Below are 17,964 nucleotides of genomic sequence, written 5' to 3'. Positions count from 1 at the left end.
CGAGATTTGGTTGTACGGGTTGTTGAAAAAAAAATGTTCTAGTATTGTGCAATTAGGGTTGTTGACTTCATGTTGGGGTGACCTGGCCCTCTAAAGGCACTGTACACTATTGGTAATTGTCAAAGACCTGTGTTCTCACTTGGTGTATCCCATCATAAGCATAAATAACAAGCCTGTGAACATTTTTGGGCTCAATTGGTCATCGAAGTTGCGAGAAAATGATGAAAGAAAAACACCCTTATTGGACAAAATAATTTGTGTGCTTTCAGATAGGAATAAAAGACTTCTAGCTACTTCTAGCTAGAAGTCTTTTATTATTTTATTGAGAAATTACCTATTTCAAAAAATGTATGCTACTTCAGAGGGAGCCGTTTCCCACAATGTGTTCTACTATCAGTATACCAAGTCAGTTTTTAAATTAATATTTGTTTTTAGTAATTACCAAACGTGTACCATCCCTTTAAAATGGCCCAATTTTTCTAAAAGCTGTAGGGTCAATTTGATGAAGTCTGGAGTTCTAGTCGTTTGGGTTGGGTTTAGTTTATGGCGGTGTTTTTACGGCTTACCTACTAAATTGTGAAAATAAAAATGAAGTTTAGTTGTTGGAAAAATAATCTGATTTGTTTCACAGAGGCTCAGAGACTTTTAAATTTGTAAAAAGTATTTGTTTTAAATTAATTTTAGCATCAGCATGTTGGTTACTATGTGTGATGCGCACACCCGTACCCGTCTTTGCCTGTTGGGGCGCCCTCTCTTGGCGATGTTTATGAATCGCCCAATCGCCAAAGCCTTGGGCTCCGTTATTTTTCTCACACACAGCAACGCCCTGGGAATATACAAAAGAGCACAATTGGGCGTAAATAAAATAGAAAACAACACAGCATCTTGAAGAACGGGTAAACGAGTGGTACTGACTTGGTCGATCTTCAAGAATTCTCTGAGTTGTGGTGACTTCATGCAGTATGAGTGAATATAAAGGTATGTAAATGCTCATGTATTATTGGTTATTATGTGTTCTTTGTGTCATTATCGCCACTTTAGTTTTACAACTGATATAAATCATTTAAAATGTAGGATCTACTACTACTTACTAATAAATACTAGTCTACGATGGATTTTGGATCAGCAGTGACTGACAGTAACACTTGACAATGATTGACAGATGCCTTCTGTGAGAATTGGGATGGGTAAGCATTGGGTATGGGCAGAGGAGCAGCAGAGCAGTGTGACTTGCTGGTTCAATTTGATTTTGAACTATTAGTTGCTTATGACAATTTGGAGTTCACACATACACTAGGCTCTGTCTTCTTCATCTTCTTGATTTACTAGACTGTCTGTGGTGTTCTCAAATCTCAGCCAATGAGCCAGTGTTCTGTACTGAAGTTAGCCCCACTTGTGTGGCCAAGGTAAGGCTAGTCTTGGCCTGGCCACACAAGTGGGGCTATACATGAAGTGAGGGCAGTGAGTGTTCATGTTGTGTAGGCCTAGCTAGCCTACTCATTTTGTTTTTATTTAAACAGAAATATTACCCCTTTTTTCCTTGGCTGGCATGGCTGTGGGCTTGAGTTAGCCCCACTTGTGTGGCTATGATTCAGCTATCCTTGGCCACACAAGTGGGGCTAGGCTCCAGTAGGAAAATGCAAGTCAATGTATTGCTTTAAATTTAAGTCTTTATTTTTTATGGTGAAAAGAATATGAAGCAGAAATTAAGGTCAAATAAAGTCAATTAAGGTCAATAAAGTTACAAGATTGACAAAACTTAATACATTGCAAATTCAACATCAAGTTACTGTTAAGAAGTCAAACTATACTGACTTAATGGATAAAACATCCCAAGGCAGCCCTGGAATTTCATGGAGACCATGGCCTCTGTTGCCCTGGTCTTGGCCTTGGTGCCCCTTTGAAATTATAACCTTTCTACAGACTTTTAGATTTTTTTCAGGAAAGTGCCCTTTGCAAAATGAAAATGCCTGTGCCCTCTCAAAGATGAAATCCCAGGCATGACAAGAATCTAAGATACAAGTTCTGTTATAAATCACTTGCCACAATACATGCTGTAGTCAGTGGTACTTAGTTAGGTGTGCGATGATTAAAACCCTCGATCTGCCATCGGGAGGATCGAGGCTTACAATCATAGCAGCTAATGCTGTCAAGCTACTATTCGAGGTGCCCGGAAGTCAAGATTCTTGCAAAACTCATGCTCTCTGGAGGTCACTTGTTTATTGGTCATCCTGGTCACTCATGGCGGTTGGTCAAGACGGAATCGCTTCATCATGTCAACGATGGCTATTGAACATTGAGCAAACGCTTTGGCCTTGGAGCAATTACATCAATGCTAAATCGTTAATTTAGTCGCATCCCCTTGAGTTGATCCCCTGGCTACTGCTTCACACGTTGTATAGTAAACTTGGGTGTGATCCCTGGTTATGCAGCAGTTATGGCTTCTGACTGGCACCCCTAAACAAAGTACTGACAAAATTCTCTGACCTTGGAGCAATTACATCAATGCTAAATCATTAATTTCGTCGCATCCTCTTGAGGTGATCCCCTGGCTGCCACTTCCCAGGTTGTATAAACTTGGGTGTGATCCCTTGCTACACAGCAGTTTATGATAAATGGCTTCTGACGGCACCCAAGTACAAAGATAGTGTCAAAATAGGGAGACCGCTATCATAGGGTTAGATAGCTCAGTTGGTCAAATTCTGCTCTAGTAAATTGTCTTTTTTCAACACCAAATCATTTTCAAAATTTTGTTTTGACAGTGTTTTATGTTTGAGTTTTTAATAGCAAGTGATACATTTTATGTAACACACTCGATGCACACTCACGCAGCGCACGCAGTTCATGTGCCAATACTGTCTGCCATATTGGGAGTCAAAATGTACGCAAAGAAATTGACTTGAAAAATGCTTTACAGAAAGTGTAAGAATTGAAAAACAATTATGTTTGATAACAAATTCATGCCTTCACTTGATCCATTATTATTTGTTTAAGTGACCAACATTATTAATAGATCAAATATATGTGACATAGGACCTAACCCATGATTAATTTTTTTAATTGCCTGTCTTGACAGGTCTGACACATTGTTAATTGTTTTCAATAATTTGTTAAAATATTGGTACAACTTGACATGACCCATTCCCATTGAATATTGTTTAAGTAGCCTTTTACTTGATAAACATGTTGGTAATATGATTAATCAATTAATTAATTAATCGCCAGTTTTGATGGCCCATAATTATTTTGTTAAGTGGCCAATGCTGTTTTATTACAAAATATTGGTACATAACTCAACATAAACTGATGGTTAGTTTCACAATTTCCCCCTGATAATTTATTGATGTTTTTAAGACAAGTCCCATGATTATATTTCTACATGGCCAGTGTTGTTAATTGATAAAAACCTGTGTATCACGCAGCCATTAGAGGCTATCTTGTACAAACAACACCTAGTGGGCCATTGCTACTGGCTTTACATTCTACACTTCACTACACATCACACGCATTCACTTCCTGAGAAAGGCTTGTCCCCTCCGGATGAACACTAATAACCCCTCTCTAAGCGTAATGGAATGTTCCGTGTGAAGGATTGTGCCTGCTGTCATGAGCTATTTTGTTATGTGAAGGGAATGCATCATAAATAAAGAGAAGATTGCTGGCTATATCGTACCGTACGTATGCCTAAAGAGCAAAATCAGATTTAAAAGATATGCGCATCAACTACTCTATTGTAAAGGTCGGATATGTAGCCGTAACAAATTTATCTGTCAATTTATCAATGTTTTATAATAACAATTAGGGCTCGCATTAGCAGTAATTTGTGCAAAAATAAGTCGCAGAGAGTTTAAAATAAAATGCTGCAAAATTTGTTTTGTTCTTTTTTGGGGGGCTTTTAAAGAGTGGTTCATCATTAACAGAGTATACACATGAATTTGTCTACCTACATTTAACACAAATAATTTATTTTAGTTTAGTTTATTTATTTATTTTTTAATGTTTTAAAGAACTTCTGGAGCATTTATTGGAGAAAGACTCTGCTACGGTCCAACGTCAGGCCTTAAAATTATTTTCTTGCAATTCTCAACAATTTGCAGCAGCTAAAATTCAATTTTGTTGATTTCCAAAATTTCAGCATGTTGTTTTCCACATGTGAGTGTGGGGGTTGGTTTAGTGAGACTGGGAGGAAGTGTTTGGAATTGAAGTGGATACTGTCAGAGGATCGCTTGTAATGTTGTTATTAAAGGAACACGTTGCCTTGGATCGGTCGAGTTGGTCTTTGAAAAGCATTTGTAACCGTTTGTTATAAAATGCATATGGGTAGAAAGATGTTGTAAAAGTAGAATATAATGATCCACACAAACATGCCTCAAAATTGCACGGTTTTCCTTTTACCTCGTCGACAAACACGGTCGGCCATTTATGGGAGTCAAATTTTTGACTCCCATAAATGGCCGACCATGTTAGTTCGCACAGTAAAAGGAAAACCACGCAATTTTGAGGCATATTTGTGTGGATCATTGTATTCTACTTTTAAAACATCTTTCCAACCATATGCATAAAAATTTTTATAAAAAAACAGTTCCAAACGTTTTTTATAGACCAACTCGTCCGATCCAAGGCAACGTGTTCCTTTAAGAGAATGTTTCATGTGTCAAGTGTTTTTGTATAGGAAACAAAAAGGCAGGATTATGGATATCCTTTGGGTGATTGTCGAAGACAATATTGAAGACCATCAATATCACATGGTGTATCCCAAAACCCAACACTTGCATAAAATAGCAACAATGTGAACATTTCTGCTCATAGTTATTGAAGTTGTAAGAAATTAACGATGGGAAAAGCACCCTTTACTTGTTGCATATAATTTTTTGCTTTCAGATGCTAGGCTTCATGCTCAAAGCCTTTCTCAGATTCAAATGTTGGGGGGGGGGAATGCCTCTTCTCTTAAACTTCATTACTTAACAGGAAAATTTCTTCCAATGCTTTATACTATCATGGAGGAAGAACAGCTCTCCAGTGCTCTTTACTAATATGCTCATTATTTTGGGGAGTACAATAAGTAAATTTTATCAAGAATATACCCTTTAAAGCTATTATAGGCCTACACTTTCGGAACAGAAACAAAAAATAAAAGTTCACAAGTTTACAAATAACTTACATACAGGGTTTACAGAAGGTAGTGGTGAAAGACTTCTCTTGAAATATTATTCCATGAAATGCTTTACTTTTTGAGAAAACATTGAAACAATTGTCATGTCACCATGTAAACACATGTCATGACACAGCGAAACGTGCGGAATCAAGGGTGGGTTTTCCTGTTATTTTCTCCTGACTCCGATGACCGATTAAGCCTAAATTTTCACAGGTTTGTTATTTTATATTAAGTTGTGATACACAAAGTGTGGGCCTTGGACAATACTGTTTAACGAAAGTGTCCAATGGCTTTAAATCATGCTGGTCATATTTTAGTCACAATGAAAATTGGTGTTTGATTTTATTAGAAAGCTCTGTTTTATACAAAGATGTGCATCAATATTCCGGTTATAAAGCTATGCAATGTGGTCTGGTTTGGTTTGATCATGAAGTCATACCTCCATGGTTGACGAACATCATTGCATGTATCACTGACATCCATCACTCCATGGGTTTTACAATACACTACCCACACATAAAATGCATGGGATGTGCTGTGTCACACTGTCAAGGCTAAATTGAAGTACATGAAAGATCTGAGTAGTTTTCGTGAATAAATTACATTCCCTACCATCATGGCCTGTCTCCATGCTACAATCATGGCCTGCCTCCATGCTACAATCAAGTACATTCACAGCTTGGGGAGGCCTTGAACTTCGCTTTGAAGAATCATACTCAGTTTATCTCTGGTAAGGGCGGGAGTCTAGATGAGGAGTGTACCTTGCAATTGCTTTTGGTGCCGTGGGGGATTTAAAGGCCTGCTCAAGGCATGATTTGTTTCATGGGGAAGGAGCTAATTGCTTTCCAGTGGGGTGGTGGGAGTGGGAGCCATAGTCCATGTTTTTTAGCTCTTTTGTAGGAAGTTATCTGAAGAAAGTTTGTATATATACTCAGCACCTTGAGTACCTTGTTTGGTAGATACGTGCGCTATATGAGACTTTGATATTGTTATTGTTTCACATAGCAACCCTTGTTTACATGTTTCCTCAGGCTTGCGAGCTACAGTGATGAAGTTTACTGAAGAGATATCATTGGTTTCATTACTAGAAATATATAATAGTAGTATCAATTCCACTTCCTTACAGACCCAGCGTACCCACCAGAACAACCCACTGCCCCCTACGCCCAAGATGTCAACCCACAGGGCTACCCACAACCTCCAGGGTACGCCCCTCAAGCCTATGCCCAACAGGATCAAGGCTACCCTCCACAGCAGGGATATGGGCATCAGGGTTATACACCCCAGCAGGGCTACCCTCAACAGCAACCTCGAGGATACCCTCAGCAGCAACCTCAAGGACACCCTCAGCAGCAACCTCAGGGGTACGCTACTCAGACCTACGTCCCCCAAGCTGTGTATACACCACAAGGACAAGTTACTATTAAGGTAAAGTTACTCATTGTCTTAGTCTTGCACCCAGTGTTCCTAGCTGTTGATTACCTACTTAGGCCAGGGCCAAATTTTATAAGGTTGATTATTCAGAAAACTATTTTTCTGCTAAGCAAAAATGAGCAGGATACCAGTCAGAAATTTCACATGTGACATTGGCTGGTATCCTTATTCAAGTATAAAGTATAATCTTGTTGTGCTTAGCAACATTTTGTACTTAGATTAGATGAGCTTAGATTTCCACATCATTAAAGTGTAATGTCCGTAGCATCTACAAGTAGCAACAGTAGTAGCCTTTGTTGGTTAAAAACTCACTGGCCCAATTTCATAGAGCTGCTTAAGCACAAAAAGTAGCTAAGCACAAACAGATTATGCTTACTAGACTAAGGTTACCAGCTAAAACATCTTGTCGTATATGTATAATTTTTGACTGGTATCCTGCTCATTTCTGCTTAGCAGTAAATTGGTAAGCAAAACTGTCTGCCTATTTAAAGCAGCTCTATGAAAATGGGTCCAGGCCATAACTGCATTGCATTTATACCATTAGTCCTTCTCCTTTTGGTAGCTTAGCAGTTTTCAACAGCTAATTCTATTTTCTCATTTGATTTGACAGACTGGTGCTCCACAGCACACAGCGATGGTCCGAACAACCCAAGTAGAGCCCAATGACTACCTGTGCTTCTCAATATTCGTCATGTTATTGTGTTGTCTGCCATTTGGGATTATTGCTCTCATCAAATCCATGGACGTAAGTAAACACCATTCAGAATAAGCGAGTTAGATTTGAATAATGTCGGGTACGATGCCTTGCTTAGGCATATCGACCGCTTATTTTAATTCCTCAGACTGTAGAGACCGATGCTATGTCTAATGGTTCGGAGAAAGCTTTTCTATAGCAACCTGGAGTAAACCCTGGTACCATTGTTCCATACACATCCATTCAGAATTTGTAGGGGTGTTCACCGTCTCTTACGTTACCAAAGCACTTGTAAGCTTACCCCTAATCATGTAACATAGCAACTGTCTCGATAGTCTGAGGAATTCAAATTCAAGTGGTAACTAGGGATCAAGCACGTCATTGTACCAGACAATATTCAAATCTAACACGCAAATGGCTGATTGCACTAACAGCCTAGAATAACCTTTGTGGGTAACAGCGTCCTCACTGTGGTCAATGAGTGGCTTGGTGTGGCGTGGTGTGTTGTGGCTGACTGGAGCTCCGGTGCAGCTGAGTGTGGATTTGCATCCCGGTCTAGTCACTTGTGTCCTTAAGTGGACCACTGTTATTTCTACTTGTTTCTAAGTCGAACCACTCTGTGTCATTAAGCAAGATACTCCACTATAATTGCTTCTCTTCACACAGGAGTATAAATGGGTCCTGCGAGTGTGCAGGTTGATATTGTTAAGTCATCGGAGTGTTAGTTCGAATCCAGGTCATGTCACTTGTGTCCTTGAGCAAGATACTTTACTGTAATTGCTTCTATTCACCAAGGGGTATAAATGGGTACATGCGAGGGTAGAGGTTGATATTGTGCATGAAAAGGCCTTTGGAGCATTATGGCAGCCATGGGCTGTACACATCCTTTTTTTTTGTTATCATGTGTGTTTTCTTTCAATTAACTTCTTTACTTGTATAGTTAAATTCTTTGTAGCTTTGTAGGCCTACTTTTAATTTGAGGCTTTTTGGCGTCTTTGTAAGGTGCTTTATCATTATTTATGCTCTCCAGGGAGCTGAGCAAGAGTACCAGGGCACTTATGTTAAGCGCATTGATAAGTTATTGTAAAATGCATGACATAGAAACTAGCTCTTCTTATTGTTGTCTTCATTTTTCCTCTCTTTTGTCAGGTCCGGAGTTTGGTCGCAGTCCGAGACTTCAACGCAGCCGCTAGAGCCTCAAAATCAGCCAAGAATTGGAACGTTGCTGGTCTGGTATCTGGACTCATGATTTATATTTTCACAGTTATTATCATGATCATCTGGTTTGTTGTCTTTGCGAACGCTGTCTCCGATATTACAGACGACTTTACGTTTGATTACGTTTGATTCTTAAGGCTAGTCCTAACTTATGACTAGTCCTACGACTCTTTAGGAGTTATTAAAAACTAAAGTCCTCAGGACTCTTTAGGAGTTATTAAACAACTTAAGGCTAGTCCTAACTTAGAACTAGTCCTACGACTCTTTACTAAGGCTAGTCCTAACTTAGAGGAGTTAATATTAAAAACTTAAGGCTAGTTCTACTGTAGGTCTTTGTTACACTGGTGGTGAGACAAATGAAAGTTTCAGAACAAGTAATCTACAATTATCACCCAAACAGAACGTCCTTCGTCCAAAAATACATATTTTAACCCGTCCCTACATTCCCAGTATTATAGGTTTGTTTCGATTATTCAAACAAATTTACATATGAATATGTATTAGTTGAAATTTGCATCAGTTTATATGCATTATGCCATATGAGTGCAAGACATTATTCTTTTATTTCCTAAAAAAAAAAATCAATTAGTTATAAATGTAACATTATTTATAAGAACAAATCCATCACTCATTTTGATATTTCCAGTAGGTTTATTTACCTCCATGCCTCTACTCCGAGGTTCTCCTTGAAATGTAGCAAGTACAAAGTGAACAAACCTAAACACGGCAGAACTACTACCTGATTCTGCTGAAAGTTCCCTGAAAATTAACCAATCTTTCTTTGTTCTGAAGAACAAATTTGAAAATCTTTCTGATTGCATGGTGCAAAATGTTGACAGCTCTGTATACTGGTGTCATAAAGGGCTTCACTTATTCTGAAGTTCAATGAATGTTGTCGTAACACAGCAAGTTGTAAACTCGTGCGATTCAACATTGGATGTGTTTTTCTTTCATTCTCTTTCTTGGAACTACTCTGTAAATATTTTATTTTGTCCATGTGCAATTAAGATGTATTTAACAATAGGGACATCTCTAATGCTCTATACTGCACTCACTAATATCAGCATGCAAGCTACATGCTACAAAAACCACTTTAGGACCGTTTTGTTATTTATGCAAATCATTTTGTACAACAATCCTTCATCAATCTTTAACTCTAGGTGGAGCAGACACATGGTAGTACACTGTATCATGAATACTAGTCGATTATGGTGCATGCTGGTCTAGCTAGTGATCAAGTTATGTTTGCGCAATGGGTATTTGCAAAAATGGTTATGGAGGGGTGTCTGCTGCCACCAAGAGTCCAATATTGGTGAAGGAGAGTTTAATAAGTTTTTAAGGCTGAAATCTACTTTGAAATAAAACTTTTAAATTTTTAGTTTATTTTATTTTGTTTTATGTTGTTGTTTCACGCATACCGTTAGAGCATTTGTCATATGTTTTTATGATTTTTCTTTCTGTACAGATGTTTTAAACCGTAATGTGAATAATGGGATGCTTCTTCTTTTGTAGCTGTAGATTTTGGCATGCTAAGATAATAATAATAATTAGTGATCAAATTACAGCGTTTTTGTAATGATTGGTTAATATGACAGATTTATAGAAATTGACTGTTCCTGTGTATTGAATCAAATATTGGCAATTTGTGTTCCATTCATCTGTGTTTACTCTCAGTATGAGACGGAAAAATTGGTTTAAAACTCAGCTGCCTAAATCCAAGCTTAGCGTAAGTGTATTCCAAACAGACTATTTGGCTTGTGTGCTTTTTTCATACCATTTTGTTATGGTAAGTACCTATTGATGGTTCATCATTAGCACCGATTGACAGCAACATTGATAATACTGAGGCTAGTTAGTTCAAGCTGAGGCTAAAAAATTTTAAGTCAAATATGTATTAAACTATAAATCTTAGTTTATTTAATGGATTGTTACTGAGTTCTAGCTAAATTTTACAAATTATTTGAATTATAGTTCAAAAATCCATATAACAATGTATTATCATGATTTAAAAAATTGTAAACTTGTACATTTTGTACAATATAATCAATCACACTAGCAGTGCTTTAATTGGGTGCAGTTTTTAATGATGTAATTAATGGATGTACTATGTTATGAAGCTGTGAGCATCTAGAAGTGGACAGATGTGAACAGGTGTTTATGTGTTATAAGGGTATTGTAATGTACCAATCAATTAAAGAGACATTACAGAATTGGTAAGAGAAAAAACTCGTCTTAGATCATTATTTTACATAAAACTTACACGATCAATGAAGATGATAGTACAAAACATCCCTTGAAATATTTCTGTCTGAAATGTCATGACGAGAAATAAATAAAACAAAATTCCTGTTTGGAGTTTATCGCTCTGTGAACGTTTTTTTTTTTTTTTCATTCACTTCTATTCCAAAATGATGGATCAATGTCTTAAAATGAGATCTATATAGCTCTATCATGGGATAGCCATCTTGATTTTCTCCCATTCAAAATGAGTGTAACCAAACCGAGGCTGGAATGAGACATTAAATAGTCTGGTTCCTTTTTGTACAATGAACGTTAGCATTCATTACTGTTATTGAATACAAGGGGCACATGACCAAGATGGTGGCATCATGATAATGAATAGACCATGCCAAACATAGAAGATGAATCTAAAGAGGGGTGGGGCTAGGATGTGGATGTCAGGGGGAGGGGGCATTTGTTGGATGCAGTTAACTTGATCTCGATGTAGTGTGTGTTTAAAACATTGTCTTTCGCCCACTGTAGTGTGCCGTGTATTGTATCACACAACAATGGCGTTGTATTTGTAAATGCATTGGAAGTGATTTGAGGTATATTCTGTAAATAACCATTTTCTGTTTGAGTATTTTTATTTTTGTTTATTATATAATTTATGATAATAGACACTTGGGAGAAGGGCTGAATGTCATCAAATCGTCAGTTGACGGTCTTTGACTAATTTGTTTTTTCCTGAAACCCAAAAGTGTATTCAAGAAGATGGCAATATGATCCTTTCAGTTCTAATGTTGTTGGTTGTTCGCGGTTGTTGGACTGACTTTTAAAATATCAGTCTGCCGGGAATTGAGCCTTCAGATTATTTATTGAGCTCTCCAGCAACAGTTGGCTACACATATCTGAGGAATGAGAAATTTCTGTCCAAGAATAATTGGTCGTTTGTAATCAGTATTATTTGCCGTACCATTATTTATCACTCAATAAACTAGAAGTGTTTCAAAAAAATCTCCTTATTGTTAATTCTTTATTATGAATAGTGACAGTCGAAAAATAGTCAAAGTTTTATGTCTGAATGACGAAAGTTCCATTTACTGCAAAGATGGGATTCGAACCAACAGCAGTCTATAAGCAGCACAAGTTTCTTAGCTTATTGTAGCCATTCATTTATTTAATTTAAGACCAACATTGCACAACCAGATGTAGATGCATTTTAATTCGTTCTTTTTGAGACAACAACTTCCCAAAGTAATAACAACATTGGGGTCCGGTAGTATAGACCACTTCACATGACGTCATCTAAATGTATTATTTATAACTAAATTAGTTGTTTGTTATCGTGCGTTGTACAACTACAACTTTATAAGAATAATATGCCTCCTATAGACAACATCGGGCGCTGCAGCATGGTGACTAAATGTATCAACGGTCAATTTAAGTGGAAGACTTGCATCAGTCTTGCATTGGAGCAGGACTTACAAAAACGTGAATACCGCACTCGATCAAAAGACCCGAGGCGACTGTGGCAACTTTAAATTCCCGGTATGATGACGCAATTGAATAATTAGAAAGGTTTTATTGTTATGTTGATTGAGTACCGAGTACTCCCGGGTACTCCCGAGTACTCCCGAGTTCTCTTGAGACAGAGTACAGGTAGAACCTAGTGACGTCATTGGCCATGTTTCAATCATTTTGGCAATCTGTCAATGTCAATGTCTAAAATTGTATGTGATTGGATCACTGAACGGTTGAATATACCAGCATTAGCCACACTTAACCGTCAATGGATAGATTGCACATGACGTCATTAAACGCCATCGTTGATGACAAACAATGGAAAAGAGGTGCACGCTTTTACGCGCTGCGTTCAACTTTCAGCCAATGATAGTCTTTCAGCTTGGGCTCTTCAGCTTGCACGTTTCATTTTATGGCGGTCAATGAAAGAGGTCTTGCTTAAAACTCCACTGCATGCCCGATACCGTTATATCTATACCATACCATACCATTGTTGGAAAAAATATTTGTAATAAATGAATCATTATTGAACGGGAGAGTTATTCAAAAGACACCCTGTTGTTTGGTTATTGTTGTGCTTCTTTAATTTGTGATTTTGTCTGTTTTTGTTAATACTTGATGACGTGATTTGCATATTTATGACTGTGACGTCAACAGTCAGACGTGATGATGCGACATGCGCTGTAGCAACGGTCAAGCTTTATAAACCGCCATTTTCACTCATTCTCTACATTAATGTAGGCGGCTGAAGCACACACGCAAGACAATAAACAAGTATGGGAGTGCTAAAATGTATTATTTATAAATAATAAGTTGATGTTTACAACGGTTCATATAGATAACATCGGGCGCTGCAACGGTGACTTTATGAATGATAATTAAGAGGATGATTAAATCGATTATGTCTGACATGAGAAAGATTTGAATCAGTCTTGCATTGGAGCGGACTTTCAATTCATGACTTCTCCACTCCGAGAATCGAAAAGACCTGAATCGACTATGGCAAGTTTAAATTCCTAGTATGTTGACACAATTGAACGATGAGTACAAAGGTTATTGTTATGTTAATTATGTCTAAGGTTGCAATTTGGGCTCATTCACACGGAATGACGTGTGTTATGGTGAAGCCGAAATACTAGTGCGTCACAAAAAGACTTCCTCCCCCTGTAGAACGACACATCACAGCAAATACTTAGAGCCTAAAATTCCAGAATAAAAGTGTTTATTATTGAACTGAAAACAACGTGGATTATCCGCGCTTCAGAAGGGAATCTGGAACTGTTATAGAGGTGGTTGAAGTCTGACTAGTCAGTGCTACATTTTGGAACTGGTGCTGTCTACTGCGGCAGTTTGACCATGGAGAAACAAGGTACTGTACACAGTGCTTATTGCCCTTGTAGTATAAAAACTGGTTAAAATATTGTATAAAGCATAATGATTCATAGCCATTCAATGATATTAATTTTAGTCTCAATCCTTGTTACATTTATTATGGCGCCATCACTTTTTCATTCAATATGAAATAGTAAAGTAGGCCTATCTAATCAATGAGCTATCCCTTTTTGTAAAAATGAGTGAAAAAGTGGTGGCGCCATACGGAAAGTTATCCCATTTATTATTTATCGCTTCAGCTTGAACTATGCTGCCATCTTTTCGCTAATTCTTATGAACTCGTTGTATTTCCTCTGATTAGTCTTGTGTCAGAGTAGCTGTATTTTGTTATGTTAGTTTGTCATTTGTTTGCTTGTTTTTCTGTTTGTTTTGTCTATTTCTCTTTCTGGCTGTTTTTACAAGAAATTCTGCTCGTCAAAATAGCCCCATATTCTATTTACTGCTTATTTATATTTTTAACCTGATCTTAAATGTTTTTGACTTAAATAATAATGTTTAATTGTTTATTATTCACCCGTTTTCACCACATTGCATTATTGTAGCTACGTGAGGTATAAACTCTTAGTCATATGGGCGACGGATACTGACTGCGTCCGGGCTAAAGGTTAAACCCGCAACCGTTAACTTCCTACTATAGTCTTTCTCAGGAATATGAACTGTTATACTTCCTCCACATGATGACGCATCATAGATATTTAAAGCTATAATAAGTAAGCTTATAAAAGGCAGTGGACACTATTGGTAATCACTCAAAATAATTATCATCATAAACCTTTCTTGATTACGAGTAATGGGGAGAGGTTGATAGCATAAAACACTGTAAGAAACAGCTCACTCTGAAGTGAAGTAGTTTTCGAGAAAGAAGTAATTTTCCACGAATTTGATTTTGAGACCTCAAGCTTAGAATTTGAGATCTCGAAATCAAGCATCAGAAAGCACACAACTTCGTATGGCAAGAGTGTTTTTTCTTTTTATTATTACTGTCTCGCAACTTCGACGACCGACTGAGCTCAAATTTTCACAGGTTTGTTATTTTTTGCATAAATTATGTTGAGATAAACCAACTGTGAAGACTATAGTCTTTGACAATTACCAATCAATAGTGTCCACAGATGATATCTTATTACAAAACTTATAAAACTATACCATGTTTTGTATTTTTGCACAAATTCCTACTTGTGTTGTCACACAAAATGTCCTCTCTACTTTTTAATACAGAACCACCAGCGTATGATCAGTCAGGTCCCGGTTTTTACGAACCTGGCACAATCGACCAACCACCAGCGTACATTCCCCCTACCCAGGTATGTGCACATTGCCCGTTTTGAAATCCGTTCAGTCAACTATTATAATATTCCTGTGTTGTAGTCTCAACGTCATTTATATGTATCCACTAATGTTTTCCACCCTTCTAATATTATTTTCTATTTTTATGTTTCAGCCTCAGCAGTACCCGCAGCAGCCATATCCACAAGGCCAGCAGCCATATCCACAAGGCCAGCAGCCATATCCACAAGGCCAGCAACAAGCCTACCCTCCAGGCGTGCAAGCAGCATACCCCCCAGGCGTGCAACCAGTAGGGGTCTACACGGTAAGCTTATGCTCCTATGTATTATAATGAATGGTATGGTCCATCTTAGGATATGAATGCAAATGAACTGACCAGCAATGAGGCACTTTTGAAACGCTAGGTGGCAGCAGACTTACAAGGTTAACCATTTCTTGGTTGTGCACCAATGGTTATCTGCCGAGTCTGTGCCTCCATGGTCTGTGCCACCTTTCGTCTCAAAGTCGACCATTAAAAAGTTTGATACAGACATTTTAAGATCAACTTCCTATGTGTGAAATCGAGTACTAGTTTCAATTGCGACCATGCTGATTCCTAGGGGCATCAATGACGTCAAAAGTAGATGATTGACATGATTGTTTGTTGTTACAGGCACAACCTCCAGGATCGACCGTCATCGTCCGTCAACCCACGGGACCTATGCCGAACGATTACTTGATATTCGCTATCTTTGTGACTTTCTGTTGCTGTCTTCCATGCGGCATTGTAGCAATCATGAAGGCATCCGAGGTGAGTTGCTGTCTATTCCCTCAAGCGCTGACAATGAGCCTGTCAGATACAGATTTATGAAAATGTTTAGCTAATATTGTGTAGTACTTTTGCAATGTGGGTGAAGGTACGTCAGAATGACAATGGTGCTTTAATTTTGAAAAAAGGTAAATAATATTTGTTATAGTTTGCTCATTTTTTGAATAATCAGCATATATGGTTTCTACCAATATTTTTCTAGTAAAAAACTTGAAAACTAACTACCTGAGAATTATAAGTTTCGATTATAATAGTTTAAATTTAACACAAACTACACTTCAAATGGTAATACTAATCTTTGACCATTACCAAAGGTGTCCAGTGTCTTTAAAAATGAGCTCTTTGGTCTGCCCTTTTAGGAAATCATGCTTAGAAAACAATCCGTTTATTTTGTATTCTCTCTTTTATTTCTTCATCAGACAAAGAATCGCTGGCACGCTGGTGACAATGAGGGCGCTGTTCGCAACTCCAAAGAAGCAAAGAAATGGGCCACTATAGCGCTGGTGTGCGGCATTCTCACGTACGTCTGCATCACTGGTTTCCTAATTGTCTACTATTTGTTGTTCTTTTCATATCTCTATAGCTACTAGATTTGAAAAATGCATAAAAGTTTGAAAAGGAGATCGAAATCAACAAATGAATGTTTGGCTAGTCTGACAAGTCTTTTGAATACCACTCTTGATCAATAAAACCTGGTACCAGAAGCTCCAAAATAAGCAAATTGCACTACTCACCTTTTAGTTCTGACGCAGACGATTAATTGTGTGTGCCTTTTGGACTTAGCCAATAAAACAAGTTTTTGTTTTATGTATTCGAATAACGATAATCATGCTGGTTTTGTAATTAAATTTAATTTTAATCAGATTCATAAACGTCATTTGTCGTTTTACTAGAGAGATTGGCATGCCACGTGACATAAGTGGTGGAACGTTTTTAATGTTTTTATTTTTATTTAGTTATAACTCATCACCAAATAAAAAGTCAAAGACAATGCCTTACGTTAAATATATAAACTATATTTTAATCATAGTTTCATTAAAAAGATAAATTGAGTGATGAGAACAAAAGGAATGGTGAAAGCAGTATTTAAATAAAACAATTAAAACCCGCAATTCTATTTTTTGTTCCGCTGCTTTTGTATAAACTTCTTGGTGTGTTAGTAGTGGGTTATTTGTGTCCTTTTTTTTACCTTTAAATGTTAATTGCTTACTTTTCATTGTACAGTAGTAAGGTATTGTTTTATTATAGTTATTACTTTTTACAATTATTTTTAACATTTCATCCATGCAACAACTTTCGTTTCTATAACGATTGTTGTTTTTTGTTTGTGTGTGAAGCACAATGGTCATTTTGGACATATTGTGTTGTAGAAGAGCTGGTATCATTATTAATAACGGTCATAAAATAAACACAGTTTTCATTTTTTTTACCCATAGTTTTGTTGCTTTATTTCTTATCTTGAAACCCCTCCTCCTACATCGTTTGGAGTCCAGACTCAAATCCGAGTACCGAGATATACCCCCCGAGTAAGGTACTCCCGAGTGTTCCCGAGTACTCAAGTACTCCCGAGTATTCCCGAGTACTCAAGTACTCCCGAGTACTCAGGTACTCCCGAGTATTCCCGAGTACTCAAGTACTCCCGAGTGTTCCCGAGTACTCAAGTACTCCCGAGTGTTCCCGAGTTCTCTAGAGACCGAGTCAAGGTAGAACGTGACGTCATTTACCATAGCCAAAGATCGCTTTAACCACGTTCCCTTACTTTAAAGGGGCAGTCTGGGAGTCTTGGCTGTTTTCGCGAATGGTCAATGGGAGAATGGGCTCCTGTTTTTATTCGTCCACGAGCCTCGAAGTGTGACGTCAGATGGTCAAGCTATGTCAATGGGAGACTTCAGAGACGGTTATAGGTGGCAGCAGACTTACAAGGTTAATAACTGTTCTCTATAATGTGCGCTAAGTATAGGGTCTGGCACATTTTTGTTCTGTTCCGATGCTTTTGACAAAATTTTCTTAACTTCTTGGTGTGATGGTGATTTGTTTTTTTCTCTTTTTACTATAATAATGCAATGTATTTTAAACTTGTACAAATCTTCTAATACAGCGTATTGGCTGACAGAATGATTTTTATTTTAATAAACTCTTTCTAAACAAATCGAGTACAAAAATGCTTAAGCTATCAATTACGTACAGTAATGATGTATGGTTTTTAGCCTTTGAGAAAGACTCTGCTAGGGT

General features: G+C 37.5%; 2 protein-coding genes across 2 annotated transcripts; both read left to right on the top strand.

Moving 5' to 3' along the window:
• The first annotated feature begins 820 nt into the window (after positions 1-820).
• Positions 821-8,709, top strand: LOC117299492 (cell death-inducing p53-target protein 1 homolog). The gene is made up of 4 exons (XM_033783035.1): positions 821-978; positions 6,282-6,583; positions 7,200-7,334; positions 8,433-8,709. The coding sequence occupies exons 1-4, from the start codon at positions 963-965 to the stop codon at positions 8,628-8,630; spliced, it is 651 nt and encodes a 216-aa protein (XP_033638926.1). The 5' UTR covers positions 821-962; the 3' UTR covers positions 8,631-8,709.
• Positions 8,710-13,328: 4,619 nt separating this feature from the next.
• On the top strand, positions 13,329-17,161 carry LOC117299605 (cysteine-rich and transmembrane domain-containing protein 1-like). Its single transcript, XM_033783154.1, has 5 exons — positions 13,329-13,614; positions 14,856-14,941; positions 15,079-15,228; positions 15,577-15,714; positions 16,152-17,161. Exons 1-5 carry the CDS (start codon positions 13,602-13,604, stop codon positions 16,320-16,322), a joined length of 558 nt encoding a protein of 185 aa, XP_033639045.1. The 5' UTR covers positions 13,329-13,601; the 3' UTR covers positions 16,323-17,161.
• Positions 17,162-17,964: the final 803 nt, after the last annotated feature.

This window comes from Asterias rubens, chromosome 14, assembly GCF_902459465.1.
Source record: "Asterias rubens chromosome 14, eAstRub1.3, whole genome shotgun sequence".
Lineage (NCBI taxonomy): Eukaryota > Metazoa > Echinodermata > Asteroidea > Forcipulatida > Asteriidae > Asterias > Asterias rubens.
This window is presented reverse-complemented; position numbering and strand designations above follow the sequence as displayed.